Source organism: Trachurus trachurus, assembly GCF_905171665.1.
Source record: "Trachurus trachurus genome assembly, chromosome: 17".
Taxonomy (NCBI): domain Eukaryota; kingdom Metazoa; phylum Chordata; class Actinopteri; order Carangiformes; family Carangidae; genus Trachurus; species Trachurus trachurus.
The window spans coordinates 30,913,252-30,933,372 of record NC_139900.1 but is presented as its reverse complement, the minus strand read 5'-3'; the positions used below and the strand labels follow the sequence as shown (position 1 = coordinate 30,933,372).

Sequence of the window (20,121 nt, the reverse complement as noted above, 5' to 3'; positions counted from 1 at the left end):
ATAGACGTCCGCACCCATTTTCTGATGCATGCAGATGTGCCAACATACAAAATACTACAATTACCATTATGTTAACACACAGGCCATGCAACACAGCAATGTCAAAACATTTTGGCACAGGCCAATGACAGCAACACAAAGCATCAAGACAAAGCCAATAACCATAGAAGCCTGCACCCATCTGTAGATGTGTTAAGGAGCTTTAAACCTGTAGACGAAATTCAATTACCATTGTAACACACAAGCAATACAACACAGCAACAAAAAAAACATTTCAGCACAGGTCATAGGTATACCAATCCCAGCAACACAAAACATCAAGACAAAGCCAGCAACCATAGACATCCCCAACCATCTTCTGACAGATGGAGATGTGCCAATCCGCATTAAAGATACAGATAAAACACATAAATCATTATGTTACCACACAAGCCATGCAACACAGCAACAGCAAACCATTGCAGCACAGGCCTACCAATGCCAGCAACACAAAGCAACAGGACAAAGCCAGCAACCATAGATGCCCACTGCCATCTACCCATGTCTGCAGATGTGCAAATCTGCAATAAATAGGTCTATACATAGGCTAGATAAAACACAACCATCACTGTGTTAACACACCAGCCATGCAACAAAGCTTAAAGACAGGACTAAGGAGTCACACACCATGTTGTTACAGCATAAACAAGCCAACCAATGTCTGCAGACCTAGCTACTCAGGTTTGATTTTTGACTTTGAAACATGAGCTTAGTTACAGTATCAACTAACAACTTTAATCCAATAAATAAATAAACCCTCAATTACTGCACCATGGCGCCATGAATGGTTTGTGTAGCTACAAGCACAGCTAAAAAGCCTTGTTGCTGACGTCACCTACCTGCCACTGGCTCTTTCAGCATCGGTGTGGGCCCAGGTGGAGGTGATGAGGGGGGAATTGAACAGGTGGTTGTAGCAGGGTGGTGGCTCTCCTCCTCCGTTTCAGGCCGATGCTTGGTTGAATGAACGCTTGTGGCTCCCGTTAAAGTTTGGAGGAAACACACATCCACAGGGGACAGAGCTGGACACGACACCTCTTTGTTTTGAAGTTAGCATTAGGCCTATCCTCCAGCGGTTCACTGCTAATGTTAGCAAACTATTTTTACTTTCAAAAAAGTCCAAACCATATCGGTAATTCCAACTAATTTCGGTTTTTCTAGCATTCAATAGTTTCACCTCTTTCTTTCTTTCTTTCTTTCTTTCTTTCTTTCTTGGCTGCTTCACTGCACCAACGTTTCACATTAATGATGTTCTTCTTGGGACGCTAGCGTCTTCTTCACCTGGCCGGCTTTGCGTAAAATTTGCCATGGTGTCACCTGGCGGCTGGCGCGATACGTCATCACGTCGTGCTTTGAGAGCCACCCAGCAAACCAATTATTTTTTATTTATAGGCTATATTTATTTTTAATGTCTAAATGAATCAACTCTGCATACATTGGATACTTTTTTTTTTTTTTTTTAACGCACATATTTTAGGCTACAAATTAAAAAAAAAAAAAAAGATAGCGTGGAGGTTTGGAGGCCCCCTAGTGCCTTTGATACAGGGTAACTTGACCTAGTAGTGTTTATTTTGTGAGTAGTAGCCTAGGCCTACCAAAACTTTTTTTTCCTTTTTTTTTTTAACTCCAGCCAGCAGATGTCGGCAAAGTTCTAGTTTTTCTTCTGATGAAACCTGCTTTTTTGCTTGCCTCAGATCAATGATGTATTTATAAGTGGATTAGCACAAACAAACAAATTAAAAAAAAAAAAAATTACAAACTGTAGGCTAGTATTCTATCTTAAACTTTGAATAATAGGACTATTGAAAAAAAAGATAAAATAAATCTGAGTTGTTTAGTTTTCAGTGTAAAAGTGTAAATGGAGAAAAGGCTGAAGCTATTAAGTTGTTAATTGCTGTAATTGAGAAACTCCTTAAACAACAAGATTAATTTGAGGCAGCAATAACACATCAGATATTTACACAACTGCCAACTGGAAAACATTACAATTTAACCTGTTCTGTGTCACTACAAGGCAAGTCAAATTCATCATAGTCAGTGAGTCAAGAGGGAACCAGCAGAAATACTTTCTTTAAGGGAAAGTGATGAAGTCAGTGTCAGTGGTGGTTTCATTTCTCTCTAAAAAAACCTTTTTGGGTGATTAGGTGACAAAACGGTCTGCTCCAAGGCTTCAAGTGAAGGGCTCAGACGGTGTCACTTGGAGTAACGGCTCACATAGCGGATAAACTGAAGCCTGACTACAAATGATGTGGCTTCCTGCAGAGGGGGAAACACCATGGCAAATGTGTGAATGTGTTTTCTTTTTTTTTTCTTTTTTTTTCTTTTTGTAACCAAATACAGCTCTCTCTCATTCTCCTACCCTTTGTTTGCAAATGAAGGGGCGCTCAAAGACAAAATAGCACAGTAGACATGTAAAAGAAGATTGATACTTTTATTTCAAAATAAATCATCTATTATATGAATCAATGTTTGATTATTGCTGCTTTTGTTGGAGAAAAAAATTAACAATATTTTTTTCAGTATGCAAACATTTTTCTGATTTCCTCTGTAGCTCTGCTCTGAATGTTTTACTTTTACTGTAATAAGAAATGGGTGTGTGCTTGTCCGTGTTTGAGTCACTGTTGCTGTAGGTGGGGGAGTCACATGTTTTATCCTGAGTCCACAAATGTCAATTTCTGATAACAGTAATACTGCAACTGTGACACACTCTTGTGCCACCTACACATGTGTGCAAGGCCCTTTACACGCGCACACACACACACACACACACACACACACAAACACACATACACATACTGTTTACCACAACAGCACACTGTATATTGACTTGGTATCGTTTTCACTATTAGGATCTGATTTTGATTGAGTCAAATGTCTGATTGTGAAGTAATGCAAAAGCAAAAATATCATCCAACAGACAATGAGAGGTTCTGACTGGATATTGGGGTGGCGGGTGTTGGGATGGGGGCGGATTTATGGTTCACACACACACACTCACAAAAAAAAGAAAAACATTCCCGCCTGTGATTTTGGTCAGACTTTTGAAGCCATTGTGAAAGTGATGTGGTTTAAGTGTGAAGGAAGTAAATGTAGAGATCGAAACTCTGGACCACAGAAGAAAAGCACAACACAACCTTTATCCCTCCTACTGCTGCATCAGCCTTTCGGACTTTCAACGTACAGTAATGAGAAATTCCACTACTGACTTTTTGCATTTTGTGTCTTATGTTGCATGCACATTCCTGAGTGGGTAGCGTACATTTTGTTGAGCTCATGCAAGAGCCTTTAGTGGACATTACATCCAGTAAACCTCTGCAAAGTCTCAGGCATGGGAACCAGATAACTCTTCCCTGGCTGAAGCTGCACAAAGACCGCAAAGGTAGTTTTCCTTCCCATTTGAGAGGCCACTAGTTTCAGATGAAGAGGAACAGGTACCGTTTCCTTACAAGTTACGGGATGAGTGTGATTTTTCCAGTTAACTTCCTACGGTCCAGTCATGTCAAAACCACCTATCATGGCCAGTGAGCCCCAGGCTGCTTCTCTCTCAGTGTTATTTCTCAACACTGGTCCTCAGCCTTTTTGTCCTTCCATCATTGTACGCAACCTTGTGCTTTGCCTTCTATACATCCCTATCTTCTTAATTGTTAATTCCATGACTGTCTGCACTATAGCTTAATTCACAGGTTTAATTTTTAACATATACTGTATATTGGGCCACAATATATTAACAAAGACTGAATAATTTGAAATTCAAAACTCCAATCAGAATAACCCTATACTTTTATTGTATTATATTGCAGTAAATGTGGTCATATGGACACCAGCCTTTATCCACCATTACCAAATTGTGAATAAATACCACCGTCCACCTACAAACTTGTAATTTTTTTTGCTTATTTTGTTAATTTGGTGTCATTTAAATGAATCACATCTTTTTAAAAGCAGATCAGATTCAGTAGAAATAGACTTTTGTAAACACATCCTGCAGTACATGGTGCAGCCAAGAGGGAAATATATTTGTGATAACAGCTTCCTTTACTACACCACTACAAAAGTGATTTCTCTCACATTCAACCTGTTTTATTTTATTTATCTATTTTTGAAATGAAAAGAATTGAGGTCGTAGCACTAAGATTGTCCACTTGCTCATCCAAGCATAGCACAAGTATTCATATGGCACATTGTGTACTGTAGATGATAAATTGTGACCTGAACTGTCAACTGAGTTTAAAAGGGGGACTCTGTGATTGTCTGAGTGCCATTTCAGTATGTGAGTTTGACAGTGACAATGTCGGCACTGTTACCTGTGAAAATGCATGAAGTATTCATTCATACTCTGTTTTATTACTTCAGAGTATCGGTGTTTGTCTTAGGGGCCACTCTTCCTGTGCACCTGTGCTAGTACTTCCTGTCTCAGTCGCCCTCCGCTCCCCTCATCACCCCCACCCTCAAACCGCATCCTTCACACTGTCACAATAATACTTTTAGTGAAAAAAAAAACAAAAAAAACATCACCCCAAAGTCCCAGACACAAAGACTACGACGCATAGGTGTGCAAGTGAAAATGACAGGGTCTTCCCCATCTCTACCCCAGAGTAGCATGCCAGTGTCTGCCATTTACAGTATGAAGCACTGCAATCACATGGCGTGGTGAAAGACCAGTGGTTCACCTTTATCCTCGCCAGTGTGCATGTACTGTAGATATGCGCGTCACTCCTGAATATGCTGCAGAGGTCTCTGGGAAGGATAGTCGATTGCTGAAGATGTGTTCTGTTCTTGGACGTGATCATAACCCCGTGGGTAGTGGCCATTGTTCTGCTGGTAATAGTACACCAGTTTTCTGGCAAACACTGGCTCCACCTAAAATGAAATGATGTCTGTGTATAAAATATGTCTGTGACTGTTGCATCATATTATCTTACTGTGTCACCTAAAGGCAAAGAGCCACAGCCTACCATAAGACATAGCGCATCTGAAAAAGGCATTTTTAGGTTGGCTAGAAAAGGAACGACAATATACAGATTATATGGGATAATGGAAACGAGCTTCTGTGTGGCGTAAAAACTGATCTACTCACAAATCCATATTTATAGTTCTGTTAATACTCCATTGTAACTGTTAGGAAAGGGTTTTGTAGATGAGCTAACGCATGGCAAACCAAATGACATATTGGAATCGTAGTAGTAGTTAATTTGATATGGTGTTGTCACAAAAAAACACCTAAGGTAAAACCAATCAATTAAAGCAGAAGTAAGCGATCCGGTCGTTTTGGCTAATGCTGCGTTCCGGGCAGGCTTTTGAAACCGTAAATTACAGCTTCACGTCACGACTTACGACTTTGTAGCGTTCCAGGCAACCCACTTGTGTTTTTCCGACCTGTTTTACCTGTGAAAGTCACTATAACGGCCACTCGTAACTTCCGACCTGTGAACTTGTACCAGATCGAACTGGTACGACTTCACAGGTCGGAAAAACACGAGTTACGAGTTGCCTTGAACGCACCATAACATCTTGTCAGCCGATGGAGTTAGCAGCCCCCGCCCTCGTCATGGAATCTATTGGTCCTCGTCCCTGCACACACAGCCCTTCATGCCGTTCTCTCTCCTCATTGGATAAAACTTGTAGGATACGAGAAAAGTTTTCTCCTTGGCTCAGAGCAGAGCAGAGTGACAGACAGACCCGTGTTTCGGTCCAAACACTCTATGTAAGTGATTGCTGTCGGAAGATATAACTATTTAAGACTTATATTAACACAAAAATATTGCTTACTTCTGCTTTAATCTATCTTTTGGCATTAGGTTTTGGTGAGGGCTAGCTGTGCCTGTGACTATCTCACATGTTAGCATGATATTGTGCCATTTGCTGTATTTAAAGCAGTTTGGCTACAGTATATTTGAACTCTTAGTGTTTTTCTCAATGGTGTCTACACAGAAATTATACATTTCTATGGTGTAATATGTTTTTTTTTCTTGTTAAACATGTCAAAAAGTTGGGTTTGGGTTTTTGTTTTGTTTTGTTTGTAGCATCTCTATATTGTCACCTCATGAAAAAAGTAGTGGCTGCAATACTTTTTATAGAACTGTTCCTAATCTCTAGAGAATTAGTAGATTGGTAGATAATGATTAATAGTGGATGTGTACCTGTGCTGTGATCATCTTCCTTGACCGCTGTGGGTCAGGATACTCATCTCCAAAGCATAGCACAACCTGGTGTCTTGGTACATGTCGGCCATTATGGGCAAACTCTTGAAGCTCTGTAATAAGATGACAATAAAAAAAGAAAGGGGAGGCATTAAGAAAAACCCATACTGTATACAGTAGAATATACAGTAAATAAACATTTGAAAACTCCAAATTGCCCACAGCATTTTCACTGATTATGACAGCTTTTCTATGAAGATGATGGAAATTTTAGTGTGAAATGGCACCGAAAATACCATCTTGTCATATTGTGTGTTGGCCTACAAGTGGTGGGTGGGGACTCCACACATTGGCCCCCTGCTGAGAATGTGCCTGGCTTCTTAGAGCTACCTTAAGAGGGACTTACCCTGCTAAAGCACCTGCAGCCTCTCCTCCTATCATTAACATCAATATCATCATGGCTCTCATCAACATGACCACATCTATCGATATACTGGAAATGCTGTAGCACCGTGGTTACTGGTTCTAGTTATTCTCCTCACTGACAGAATCTGATAAATCAATCTGTTCAATATTGAACATCTTCATTCACTTTTTACATAAAACATCAAGACAAGATACTGTGAATGCTAACAATACACATTAATGACATCTCAACCTGTGGTCCAACAAGTTACCATAAATGTAAATCAATACTTTTTTGGCCTGCGCTACGAAATAACTACATAGGTAGCCTACATTTACTCAACAATTTGTGGTTTTTCACTTATCAGACATTTATCAGTTTCCATTCCTATTACTTTGCAAAGTCGGATTTTACACACAAAACACATGGCAATCCCTGAAAACTTGATGTATCACGATAGATCAACAAAACTGTATAAACTGTTCATATTGTGTCCAGCCAGTCAGCTGCTCCCACAGTAATATTTAAATTACCCCAATATTTTGGATTGATAAGCACCGTACAAAGATTTACAGATAAATAAGTTAGATAAAGTAAGCAGATCAAATATTTGTTAAATCATCTTCATGGCACCCATAAGTGGTGGCTTATGAATGACAGTATTTAAATCACATAAAATGTAACCTATTAAATGTAACATATAAGGGATGTTATACTTGCTGACAAATAGAGACAATTATTTCTTAATAACACTGTTACGTCTCTATATAGATAGCCATACCCTGAACAGGCCAGTTTGCGATTTGTGATTTTGGGATGTAAAAACTGACAAGACTTAAAGCAGAAGCGATCCAGTCATTTTGGCTAACTTCTTGTCAGCCGATGGAGTTAGTAGTCCCCGCCCTCGTCCCTACGTCACCACATTCACGCGCATCCCTTGGCTGCACACACAGAGAGGACCGCCCCTTTATGCCGTTCTCTCTCCTCATTGGATAAAGGTTGTAGGATACAAGGAAAGTTTTCTCCTCGGCTTACAGCAGAGCAGAGTGACTGACAGACCCGTGTTTCGGACCAAACACTCTATGTTAGTGATTGCTGTCGGAAGATATAACTATGTAAGACTTATATTAACACAAACATTCCGCTTACTTCTGCTTTAATGCATCTGAATATCATATTGGATTTGATCAATAAGTATACCTTCAAATACGTAGGTGTGAACAGAACACTAGGGCTTACCAATAAGGAATTGCTGGGTGTCAAACAATTTGCATGGCTGCTCCTTCTCCAGTTTGTTGGGTTTATCCATGTACGGAGCCAGAGGTCCCTCCCAGTAAATTCGTCCCTGGCACAGGCGCTTTGCGTACAACCCATCAGGCATCATCCACAGAAGCACCCCCCTTTCCAGTATGTTAGGAAGCATCTCGGCACCCTGCCTTTGAGACTCAGGGTATGGGAATGGGAAAAGGATGGTCTCTGCCTCACTGTGAAACTTGTCCTCTGGGCATGGGGGAGAAGGAGAGGAAGAGGATGGAGAGGAGGAGGAGGAAGAAGTGATCCGGCAACCTTCTGGGCTATTGGTGGTAACCTCCTTCACCAAAGATTCTCTGTAGTATAGGGACACGTGCAGGCTGAAATCTGGAGGGAAGATATCAGCATTGGTCACATGCAGACCCTGAAATGTGTAATCCATCATAAAACGGGCCAATATAAATTCACTAGAGGTTTGCCAGAGTTGATTCGTTACCTGTTATTGCATTGTTGTGGTCCATTGTATACATGGGTGGCTGCGACTCTGAAAAGTAGGTGTGGAAGGAGAGCTGGAAACCTGCATGCATGAGTAGATCAAAAAACTTTGGTCATAATTGGAGTACCGAATTCGAAACTGTTGACATGTGAAAGGGCGTTAGGCCACTTCTTTGCAGGTTTGAGGAAGTTCTTTGTTTTGTTTTGTTTTCCATTATCATTATAGTCTAATCTGGAACAATAGCAGGTTGGATGAACGTTTTGCAGCTTAAGTGTAGGCCGGCCAGTCACACATCTCTCAGTTGTATGCAACAATAACCTATATCAAACAACCAGGCCATCCACATAAACAAATTTAGTTCTGGCTGTTTTTGCGCAGACCACTGATCACCATGTGCATATTTGATGGATCAATCAATACCTGTTTCCCAGCTCTTTCATTGCTGCCATCTGCCCAGCTGGCAACTGTTTAAGCATTTTTCTTCTTGGGGATTGTTCATTATTTTACATCCTTTCAGTGTGAATTCAAGTACATTTCACTGTTTTGTTTGTAAGACTTGACCTCAAATTCTTGATAATCACAAGCAAAACCACTAACACAACACCAGCATACCCACAAAACTGCAGGTGTAGACTATCACCTGAAAGCTGCTCAGTGCAACCTATGGTAAATATAGACATCAAAAAATCTGCAAGTCTAATCAACTGATGCACTTTCAATATTTATTTCTAGCATGATATTGCTGTAATGATTAACACTTAAACTGCTGTGAATTTCCTATTGGTTAGTGCTTTTATATTTTATATATATTTTGTATGAATTCACAGAAATTCAATTTTCATTAGGTTTATTCATCCTCCAAATCTGATGTTACTTATGTTTACTTATTTTAAAAGTTTCCATTGAATTTTATATGACTCAACATGTTGACGAAATGTTAGCTCTTCTTTATGCATGAAAAAAAAGTTGGTGACAAACAGTCTTTGAAATTATATGTGGGTTTTTTCTCTCTCCTTAAAGTTCAAACATGGATTCCACTGTAAACGACATGTGAGGGATTGACATAACTGATGACATTTTAAATGAACAGCAAACAAGATTACTGATATGACTTTATAAACTGTTAGCGCCTCAAGTTCAGAGATGGATGAAAGAATTGAACAATGAAACAAATGCAAGACGATTGTCAGAGCTTGTGACGCAAAGGTGACTTTATTCCATCTCATGCTTTTGATGAAAGGACTGACAGGATGTCACGGTTAACTGTGGCTGGAGACTGATGCCATTATTTTGAAAACATTTGTGAACATTGAAAGAATCATAAAATTAAGGTATAAATTTGCACACATCTAGAGCTTATTTGGCAAACCGAAACTTGAGTCAAACATCGTCATTCTTATGTGTGTGTGTGTGTGTGTGTGTGTGTGTGTGTGTGTGTGTGTGTGTGTGTGTGTGTGTGTGTGTGTATGGCCGAAACTTACCATTTTCTGAGTGTGACCCAGGCCAAGCCCGGCTGATCGGCGACGGGTAGTGGCCGTACTGCAGTTCTGTATGTGGCCCATGGTGATGTGGGGGAGGAAGAGGTTGTTGTTCTGGTGGTGGGTAATCCCTCCAGTCCCTTCTCTCCTGAGAAACCACATAGCCAGGTACCTGAAAACAAAGCAAAGAAATGATCCCTCAGAGAAAATGTAATTAAACAAATACATTTTTTTTTCTATTTATGTGTTTAGCCTGGTTTGGCCTATAGAACACACAAGCCACAAAATGTGCTGACCTGGTTATGCAGAGACCCATATGGAGGAATATATCCAAGAGCATTCATATGTGATGGTGTGTCCTCCACACTGGTCATCTTCATTCCTGTAAATGTACAAAACCAAAAATATATTTGACATAATTTATTCACAATATAAACCATGCTCTGTGAAAACAGATCTTATCTTAAAACAACTCTTCCTCCAAAAACAAGGAAGTTACATCTTTGATAATAATACAGGATTATAGATTAACTGTAAACCAAAACATATGTGGGATGCAAAATCATGTGGACCTTCATGATTCATTTTGGTGTTTTGATAAGGCAAGTGCAACAGCTGACTCAGACAACTGCCCATCTAAATTACACTCACGAGGCAGGTATTAGCCCAGATACAAAGAACTGCTCTGCTGTGACAAAAAACTGTTGTACTATGGCAGAGACTTAGTTATGCAAGGCTGGAGGTCGTCTGGTTGTGTTATGTGCACCCTGCACTTAGTAACCGAAGCCCTCTAAAAAAAGCACTACAGCCTTTTTGGTACATGCTTTGGCTTCCTTTGTGCTTCCTGCCTCAATAGAATCAACTGCAGTGGTGCACATGTATGTGAAAAATGCGCCAGCACTCTATAAACAATGTCACTTGCTTTGTGAAATGCAGCAGTGTGCTGTATATGCACATGTAAATGCATCATGGCTATGACATAGGTTTAGATTTTACTAATTGTCAATCAAGGTCTAACTATAAAATATTTTGCCCCTTGCCACACTTTGCTACATCTTTCACTGCATATATAGGTTACTATCATTTGCAAAAAAGCTTTATTTTCATCTTGCACAGTCATTTATTAAACACTTACCCCTTTTGGCTCCCTCTGGAATGATTCTGTAGACTTTGTAGGGCTCTGAGATGTCCAGTTGGCTTCTCTCTACTAACTCATCAAAGTCATTGCTTTTATTCAGAGCACAGCGTAGTCTAGTTTTCCATGTGGGGGGATCTGGCTTGTCCACACCTTCCTTATATTTTCCTTTGAACATTGCCCATGCCTGAAACAATAATTTAATTGATTCATTTAAACTTCCTCTTTATACTGTACATGCCAGTGTACGAAAGACTTTTAAAGTGTTTAGACATAGAAGAATGGATTAGGCACCATAGCCCTGTTAGAAAAAGCCTTTTCAAATCAATGTTTCTTATCAGTATCAAAAATTATAAAAGCATACATGTCCAAATAAGGTTAATTCATATGCAGCATTGTTTTTGTGCAGTTGTCAGACTGTGAGAGGACAGGTGGGATGATCTGACCTTGAAGAGCGCAGCATCCTCCTCTCTGTTATAGTCTTGCTTGCCTGCATGTTTCCACGGAATCCGAAAAATTGTTTTCTCGTCGTTCTCCCAGACCAGGCCAACATAACTCCTGCTGTCAATCTGATCGATCAGCCACTGTCTGAGTTTGCCATTGCCACAATGGACTGACAGGCCGCTCTCCTCATCCATGTTCATCTCTGCAGAATGAGACTAAGCCAAATCAAATACACCGCATAACAGAACTGTAAAGTAATGCAGTTTATTTATTTATTTACAGTAAGGTACCAGGCTCATCTCAAAACTGTTTCACTCTAGATATACTTCTGCAGCCCTTGCTGTAATATCAACAGTTAACTTTTAATGCATGTTGACTAGTTGTCTAAGGATGTGTGTGACACTTCTGGTCATACTCATGTACCACAAAAGGATGTAAGGCTAGGGGGCTGAAGTGGACAGAGAGAAATGTAACACATTTGAGATGCAAGCATGAACAGAGACATAAGACACGTTGCTATATTTAAATCACAAGTGTTTTAACACATGCATGCTACTGAGACATTTTATAATAGGTCTTAACTTTATCCTATCACTTTTGTAGGATACTGATATAAGTATGATATGTCAAGTAAAACAATTAACAGAAATCCCATGTTTAATGATAATCTTCTAAACACAGTTGATGTTATGTTGAAATTTGACCTGCCAGTTTTGATACTGACTGATTGAAATCAGGTATCTTCTCCTGACTGAAACTACTGGGGTTGACAGACACATTCAAAGTTTGAATTACTTGTAATGTTGAATATACGCCTGTTCATTTAAGAGGAGCTATCGCTTACCTTTGATCATGTGAGCTTCCCCCGCTGAAATCTGTTTTGAAGCTCTCTGTCCTATCCTTAAATGCAATCACATCTTGATTTGTAACAGGGAGGAGCCTCTCGTGCTCTGAGAAGTACAAGAGGAGATACGCGCAAGTCAGTCACTCAGTCAGTTCGTTTCTGTGAAACTCAGCGCCCACACACAATGCTGCAGTGGGGAATCCCTCTAGTGACACCCCGAGCAGACAGAGGGACGGAATGGAACAATTACCTGTATGAATTACCATCAACATATCCCCCCACATATTTTTTGTAAGTGTCTAAAAGGCTGAAGGTTCTACTTAATTTCCACTTACATAACTGCTGACTGGAAACAATAAAATCTATAAAGTCTTCAAATTGATATTGAGGAAATACTGACTTTGACTGGGTGACTGATGAGGCAGGAGGAACCAGTGTAAAGAGAAGAAACACATGGTGTAGCCCAGAGTACATCTATCTTTTAATAGTACTTTGCTTACTGCCCTCCAGTGGCTCTCTATGCACACACTCAGTAATCAATGGCATCTACTATATGGCTACAGTATGTAATATCTCACCATGGTGCAATTAAATACATTTTTTTTTCATTGCTTTATACTATTAAGAAAGTTGAGAAAAGAGTGAGAAAAGAACGCGGTGGATCGTGGTGTTTTTGATGCCACCATGCATGACCTGCCTTGCACATCAGACAAACAGGAAGAGAACCAGGAAACAGAGATGTAAACATAGAATAGATGCAAAGAAGCATAGAATGTGTCTTATCACCTTCAGTGTTACAGGCCACCGCGAGTCACACACTCACAAAACAATTGACTTCCCTCCCTTTATTTCTCTACTTAAAATGACCAGAAATCTAATCTGTATTATCTTAAAATGAATCTTGCAAAAGTAAATCAAAGTGAGTTAATTCCACCAAATCATTTCATTATATTTTTGCAGTGGAATAATTGCACTTCAGTGCTGATATGTAAAATAGTGCCTTCCTGAGGATAAGGAAGTTACTTTTACTGTCTTCCACCTATAGCAAAGTGTATTTTTTTAAGAACATCTTTTCACGTGATTACAAGATAAATCATATGCATCAAAGTAGTCCCTATCAACCCCATTAGTGATTACAAAAAATTTCCCACATGCTGTTGTCAGTGATGTTAAAAGCGTATAGAGCTTTTATTCATGGTTAATTTAATCTAAATGAACTGCTGATATATAGCCTACATGGAAAAGACAACAATTTAATCAGAGCTATTTATTATATTTAACTCTATTAGTTAAGTTGCTGTGTGAGAGAGGGGAGTGCACAGTTTTGGTCCCATCAGCAAAAGGAAAAATGAAACTTCCTAGCTCAATATATGCCTGAGACCTTGGCCCAACTCCGGCCCATGTACTTCTATTTCTGTGTGCACATAAGAACCGGTCCAGATGTAAAAGTAGCCTCTGAGTCAAGCTATATGAAGGCCGGACTTAAGCCCTCATATAGCCTGGATTGGATGAGTGGTTATTCAGAAAATGAAGACAGAAAGATAGATAGTTTTCACCATTTATTAGTATGATAGTGACTTATTACATAGTTCACAACATTTATAAATTAAAAAACAGCATCAGAAACATCAAACAATCAATCAATGCAAAAACAGAAAAAAAAAATCAGATGTGCTTGAATGTCCCTTACAGTGTTTTTTGTCCATGATATCTAGAGAATCAGTAGTGCACTCCAAAGCACATTAGACTTCCAGATAGGTCCAGAAAACCTAAGCATCTTCACACAGCAGTGTAATCCTCAAGGTTCAGCTACAAACGATCTCATCAACATTTCTGATCAGATACCTCCAGGTGGGGTAGCTGCCTGCTTTTTCACCTCTTCACCATTGACTTTGGACACCCTGGCAAGTAAGTCCCGAATATCAGCCTCATCATTGAAGGGGTTGTCCTTATATTCCCTCCGTAGCCATTCCCTGAACTACAGGAAAAGAAAAACGTTTTGTTGATAAATATAAAAATACATTACTACTCTTTTTTTCCCCCACATGCTCACTACCAGGACTGACCTCATCAGCTTGAGTAGACTCGAACTCCTGGAGCTGGCGCTGAAAACCCAAATTGGGACCGGCACAGGGCCTGGCCACCCTCACTGCAGCCAGCGCCTCCTGCCAGCCCAGTCCTGTCACCGTCATGATGTAGGCTACTACCAGGGTTACACTGCGGGACACACCTGCCAAACTGTTTGAAGACAGAGATGAACAAATAGAATGAAAACTGTTAGAAAAGACAATTAACATCATCCTCCCACAAAACCACCACAAAAAATGCAAATGTTGTTAGTGCTTTTAAACTGGACATGGAAAGCTTGTGTATGTGGGCATCATGGTTATGATCACTTAGACCATATTTGCACATGAAAACATAAAAAATAACCTATATAAGCCATTATCCACTGTTATGATGAACCTGAATTCTGCACAGCATGTTAGAAACAAGGGTATTGTGGCATTAAAATGCCTTAACCAGATTTACTACATTGTAGTTAGTGAACACAATACAAACAAAACAGTAATGATCTACGGTACTGCATGCTGAAACATAGTGAAATTAAATGAAATTTACTGAAATTTTCTGAAATTACATGAAAATTAAGAGGATACATTTATTTTTCTTCTTGGCCTCCAGTATAAATTTGTTTTAGAAGCCAGCATAAAGGGAAATTTATCTGATGAGTGTGAGTAAAAGTAGACAGAGAACCAGAACATTTAGCCAAAAGATTCGCACTAAGTATCAGATTGTATATCTACACTCTAGAGAAGAGCAACCAGACCACAGGCAGTGAAAGGTACAAAGACGAGAAGATAAGAGATAGTGGTGTAAAACAAAAGGGGGGCGCGAAGACACTGACTGCACACACTCTGAACAATGTGAAATTTGAAATGATCTGAATTCTTTCTTTGGCCATGAAGCGTTAAGTTGATAGACCCATGTAAATGCAAAACTTATAAATAGCCACTTGTTCCCCTGTATTTCTGAGAAGACCCTCTGTCTAACCAAATATAACTTTCCCCTGTGTGCATATGGTCAGCTACTCTACTACACACACACAAAATGTGGTCAGACTTGTTACTGTACTCTGTTTTAGGAAGCTAAAAAAACAGGCGTTCGCTTATCGTTTTTTATCTCCTTTGTGCAGCAGTTACACATGACTTCACATTTGCACTTGGTTGAGCTGTTTTCAGCTCTACATCAACACTGTACAATTTACAATGAACATGTCTACGATTGTACTCTCAGATAGATGGAGGAAGTGTGTTGAGTTCAGTTTACCCCTGTAGCATCTCTCATTTCGACAGCCTGTGAGAATAAAACCTCGATTTCACCTTTTTCAGGTCAAAGACAAAACAAGCGATCTTGTTTGTGCTCACCAGTGAACGAGGCAGCCCTCTCCTTTGAGGCGAGATTCGTGCATAAACATTATACTTTGTTTAAAGTGCTGAGTCCTGTGGAGCATAAAGAAAATGCTTGTTAGGTCATGACCACATTATGAGAACAACAACTAAAAGGAAAAAAACGTGCGACTACGTGTTGTTATTTTATCTTCACACTTCACACAGCCCCTGCATGAATCTAAAGGTGGACCAGTTTGTCCATAGTGCGCATGTGTGAGTCTTTGTTTGTGTGTGTGTGTGTGTGTGTGTGTATGTGTGTGTGTGTCTTTTGCACCTGACTTGTCAAACCCTTTCATTTCTCATCCTGGACCGATCAGGATGAGGGTGTGCTCATTTCAGGTTTGAGAAACTTAGTGTCATATTTCACACAGCAGATTTAAAAACACTGAAAACTCTGAGGCAACCGGGGCCATACTGTAAAGGTGACGAGGATATTAGTGGCCTGGTGGGCATATATATGCGTGTATGTATGTGTGTGTGTATGTGTGTGTGTGCTCATCTGTACGAGAGGAGGGGCTATGTGTATAAATAGAGGCTAAACACCAGCCATGTGCTAAACGTGCAAAAGCTGCGAGACTTCCTTCCTGCTGAATTATGAATTTAGCCATAGAAGATTTATGTGCATGTTCATGTGGCTATCCCTCTTTGACACATGCATCCCCATTCATTTTAATTTTTCTTCCCTACTTTTTCATGTAACATAAAAATAACTGCAGGTATGTCAAAAAAAATAAAAAATACAACCATGCACCAATGCGGTGTGTGAATCAGTTATGTTGCTGTGGTCTAGTCAGAGAATAAGTTCACAGTTAAACGTTGAGCTTGTGAAAGCATATCATTTACACGTTAGCTTGAAGAAAATGAACCTCAGACGCCCACACACACAGTGCAGCGTCAAATGGATGTGGTACTCTCTCTTTGCCTCAGCCTTTTTATTGTTCTGTAATGTAGCTGTTGCTGTGCTGCACATTTTTGTACTTACAGGTTTTGTGTGGGCAGGTCAGCCGCTGAAATGCAGAGATAGGTCATCTCCTGAGGGACAAAAGTACACTAGTTACCTGTCAGCAGCAGTCACTTCCTCTAATGCACTGAACACAGATCAATAAACAGCAGGAAATAATCACCCCATACGTGTGTGTGTGTGTGTGTTCTTACTGATGGTGGACACAAGCTGTGCTGCTGTGTGTGAATGAATAATGGAATCTGATTTGCAGGCACATTTGTGCACGGTCCCTTTTCTTAAATGCTGATAAATGAGAACAGAAGCCACTTGCAGCTGTTTGAGAAACTTCACATCCGAATCAATAAACTAGAAAAATAATCAAAATAACAATAATGATAATAACGATGATGAAGAAGTGAGACTGCACATGTCCACGCTGGCTGAAACAAGAACAACCGCCCACACTCAAACCCACGCAAGCACACCACTCAGCACACTGTTCAAACCAACTGCTGTTGACAGGCATTTTTCATGATACTCCAAGAATCACATGAGGAAGAAAACTCCCCCTGCTTTTGTCCCCTCACTTGACTGACATGTGACATTTGCTAAGGGAGAAGCAGCACGGTTGGTTCAGTAAGGCGCCTCTTCCCGAACAACCTGACTGACTGGTTCACAGACTTGTGCCAGAGCTTCAACTCAAAAAGCATCTCAGACAATGAGATCTGTTTGGCCTCATTTAATCGAGGACTCTTTACTTAAACTTTCATGTTAAACTCAAGATGTGCACAGCGAAGAGCGCAGAGATGTTATAGTGCAGTAAAGTAGATGGAGAGATTCTCACCTGGAGGATAGGAGCTGCGCTGTCGTGAATGGACAGGATGTGTGTGATGTTGTTCCTGGCTAACTGCTCTCTGTCTCTGGCATCTGACATAAACAAATGACACCACCAAGCGAAGACCATGAGTGTGCTGCGACCGTGCAGGAGCCAAATCAAAGAGATGACCTAAAATACACTTCCACAGGCTACACACCTTTGAAATTTCCCAGATATAAGTCAGGAAGGACCTACAAGGAGAGAGAAGAGTTGAAGTATACACACAACAGGAGCAGATATATTCAAAGCATCAGTGGTATAATGAAGTGGTGCAACAGCTGAGACAGCTTGAAACAGCTGAACCAGATAACACCCTGAAAATATGAGGTGATAATCAGAAATAATGCACCATGGCTCAAATCAAAGCCTGAGGTCATGTGACTATGAGAAAACATACAGGTGAAAATACACCTAAGCAATATCTACACGTTTTAGCTTGTCTTAGTGAGGAAGATTTGTGCTTAATTCTTTTTTAACAAAGACGTGTTGACATAGACTGACATCACAGAAAAAAGAAATAACTTTTTCAAAGACAACCGATGATAACAACCAGCCTTATCTGCTGCTGGTTTCCCCACTCAAGACACCGATGGCCACTCGTGTGTGTGTGTGTGTGTGTGTGTGTGTGTGTGTGTGTGTGTGTGTGTGTGTGTGTGTGTGTGTGTGTGTGTGTGTGTGTGTGTGTGTGTGAACTCTAGCGCATGCAACAGATGAAAAATCCTACCTTATTGATGCCATTGCCCATGCTGACAGCGCCAGTCTGAAACACAGTGATGCAGAGAAGTGGCACGCTGCGGCTCCACGTTGTTTGAAACTGCTTAAATCCAGCGGTTTGACGGCTTCCTCTACCCACTGTGAGGGGCGCAAAAGGCAGCAGCTCCGCGTCCGAGCCGAGCCGAGCACATACTGCCCAGGCTCCTGGTGGTGAATGCTGGGAGTTGTAGTTTGCTGATAAGGAGACTATACAAGGCTTTTGTGGCGTGAGCGGTGGACACAGGTGGGGGCTTCAGTAAAGCCTTGGATTTGGAATCACACATGATGCAAGAAGTATAATTACACTGCTCCATGATCGAGTGACAACAAATACTAAACCCTAGAACCGGACTGTCGCCATGCCAGAGCAAAATTAGCCAAACCCTGTGGGAGTTTAGATTAGGTTAGATTGCCTATATGGCAATGAGCTATACAGTGTAGACAAGGCATATACCAAGAGGTGGTATGCTGGGGGAAAAGGGGATAAAAATACTGATCATTAAACAAAATAACAAATCACATAAATAAATACATTATTTTGGATGTTCATATGGTAGAAATAACAAATTTCCAAAAAAGCTGGTCAATAGGCACAGTGGTATTCACAGGGCGAGAGGGGAATCACTCCCCTGTGTCAGCTCTGTACAAAAGAAGGCAAATCACCTCTAAGAAACAGGGAAACAGTTCCAGTGGCGGTGAGGGGACAATTACCCCATCTACCCTCAGAGCATCAATTATGATTTCACACCTTAGGAAAGGTTTGTCCACACATCACCCTTGGCCAGCGAGGGAGGCATGTAGAATACCAGGGGATGAGTCAGCACAACTCCCAGGTGTCACGACAATAATTTCATTTGGAAAGGTTATAAACTCTCAGGGATTGTAAGAAGCCGATGCCACCGATGTGGAGAAGATGGCATAATTAGACAAATGTCTACATTAACGCCTGGTCAAGTAAATCACACTGAAGAGGAATACTTGACCATCTACAGCCTCTGTGAAATGTTGGGTAACTCAAGACCTGAGGATCTCTGGCAGCCAGCTGTCTTCTACTGTGCTGATTTCTATAGTGTAATTTTATGTGTATGTAGAGACTTACATGTTTTTAGAAAAATGACATGTGCATCATTGACTTTTTTAACCTTTCAATTAACTTGTTATTTCAGCCTGGAACCAAGTAGATTACAAGGGGCAGGTGGCCAGGTATGATTGAGGGCGACTGATTTCTTTGGCAACGCCAAGACTAAGAAGTAGGGTATCAGGGAATGATGTCACTTGTGCCTTGTTGTGTGCTTGGGGCCCCCACTCTTCCTTGGACACAGCTCGAGTTTTGTTGACTAGGGAATAAAACTCTACTGCACTGAACTCAAACTGTTTCCAGTGCCTGATTTAAGGCTCCAGTTTATTTCTCTATTGGTGTATTGGAAGAAAAAAGCAGTCGCTCAACTCATAGCCTTGATGTAGAAAAAAAATATATAATTTATTAAAAAAGGACCGACGTTTCAACCTCACATAGGTCTTCCTCAGGGTGTACTGGCACAGAACACTGATGAGAGGATAAATAGGTACAGGTGTGTGGGGCTCGAGGGGGGCGTGTTCATCCACAATCGAGCCAAGACAACATCAGTATAAACAGGGTAACCTCATCACGTATTATCACAATGTATGCGACCTTTTTTCTTTTCTTTAACAATAATATAACAAATATATAGAAAATTTTATGGACACCACCATAATGTGGTGCCAAATAAATGCAAAAAGTACAGCCATAACACAAAATACATAGAAAAAATTGTATGCAAAAATGTCTATGTAGGTTACGAGACCCAATCAAATGAAAGGGATGAATAACAATTAGTAGAAATG

At 40.4% G+C, this 20,121-nt stretch overlaps 2 protein-coding genes across 2 annotated transcripts; both read right to left on the bottom strand.

Moving 5' to 3' along the window:
* Positions 1-4,510: 4,510 nt before the first annotated feature.
* On the bottom strand, positions 4,511-12,256 carry irf4a (interferon regulatory factor 4a). Its single transcript, XM_083992089.1, has 9 exons — positions 12,231-12,256; positions 11,389-11,588; positions 10,943-11,129; positions 10,104-10,189; positions 9,811-9,979; positions 8,330-8,410; positions 7,822-8,220; positions 6,177-6,289; positions 4,511-4,896 (listed from the first exon to the last, which is right to left on the bottom strand). The coding sequence occupies exons 1-9, from the start codon at positions 12,238-12,240 to the stop codon at positions 4,747-4,749; spliced, it is 1,395 nt and encodes a 464-aa protein (XP_083848215.1). The 5' UTR covers positions 12,241-12,256; the 3' UTR covers positions 4,511-4,746.
* A 1,811-nt stretch (positions 12,257-14,067) lies between these two features.
* On the bottom strand, positions 14,068-18,269 carry dusp22b (dual specificity phosphatase 22b; the record flags this gene model as incomplete). The annotated part of the gene is made up of 7 exons (XM_083990897.1): positions 18,227-18,269; positions 17,660-17,693; positions 17,470-17,552; positions 16,665-16,714; positions 15,659-15,733; positions 14,297-14,468; positions 14,068-14,208 (listed from the first exon to the last, which is right to left on the bottom strand). The coding sequence occupies exons 1-7, from the start codon at positions 18,245-18,247 to the stop codon at positions 14,068-14,070; spliced, it is 576 nt and encodes a 191-aa protein (XP_083847023.1). The 5' UTR covers positions 18,248-18,269.
* Between the last annotated feature and the right edge of the window lie 1,852 nt (positions 18,270-20,121).

Bases quoted from the DNA above. Each gene is read 5' to 3' on its own strand.
- irf4a (XM_083992089.1), bottom strand. The intron at 8,411-9,810 runs GTAAGTTTCGGC...TCATGCATGCAG, and splicing joins TGGGTCACACTCAGAAAATG to GTTTCCAGCTCTCCTTCCAC. The intron at 4,897-6,176 runs GTACACATCCAC...ATTTCATTTTAG, and splicing joins GGAAGATGATCACAGCACAG to GTGGAGCCAGTGTTTGCCAG.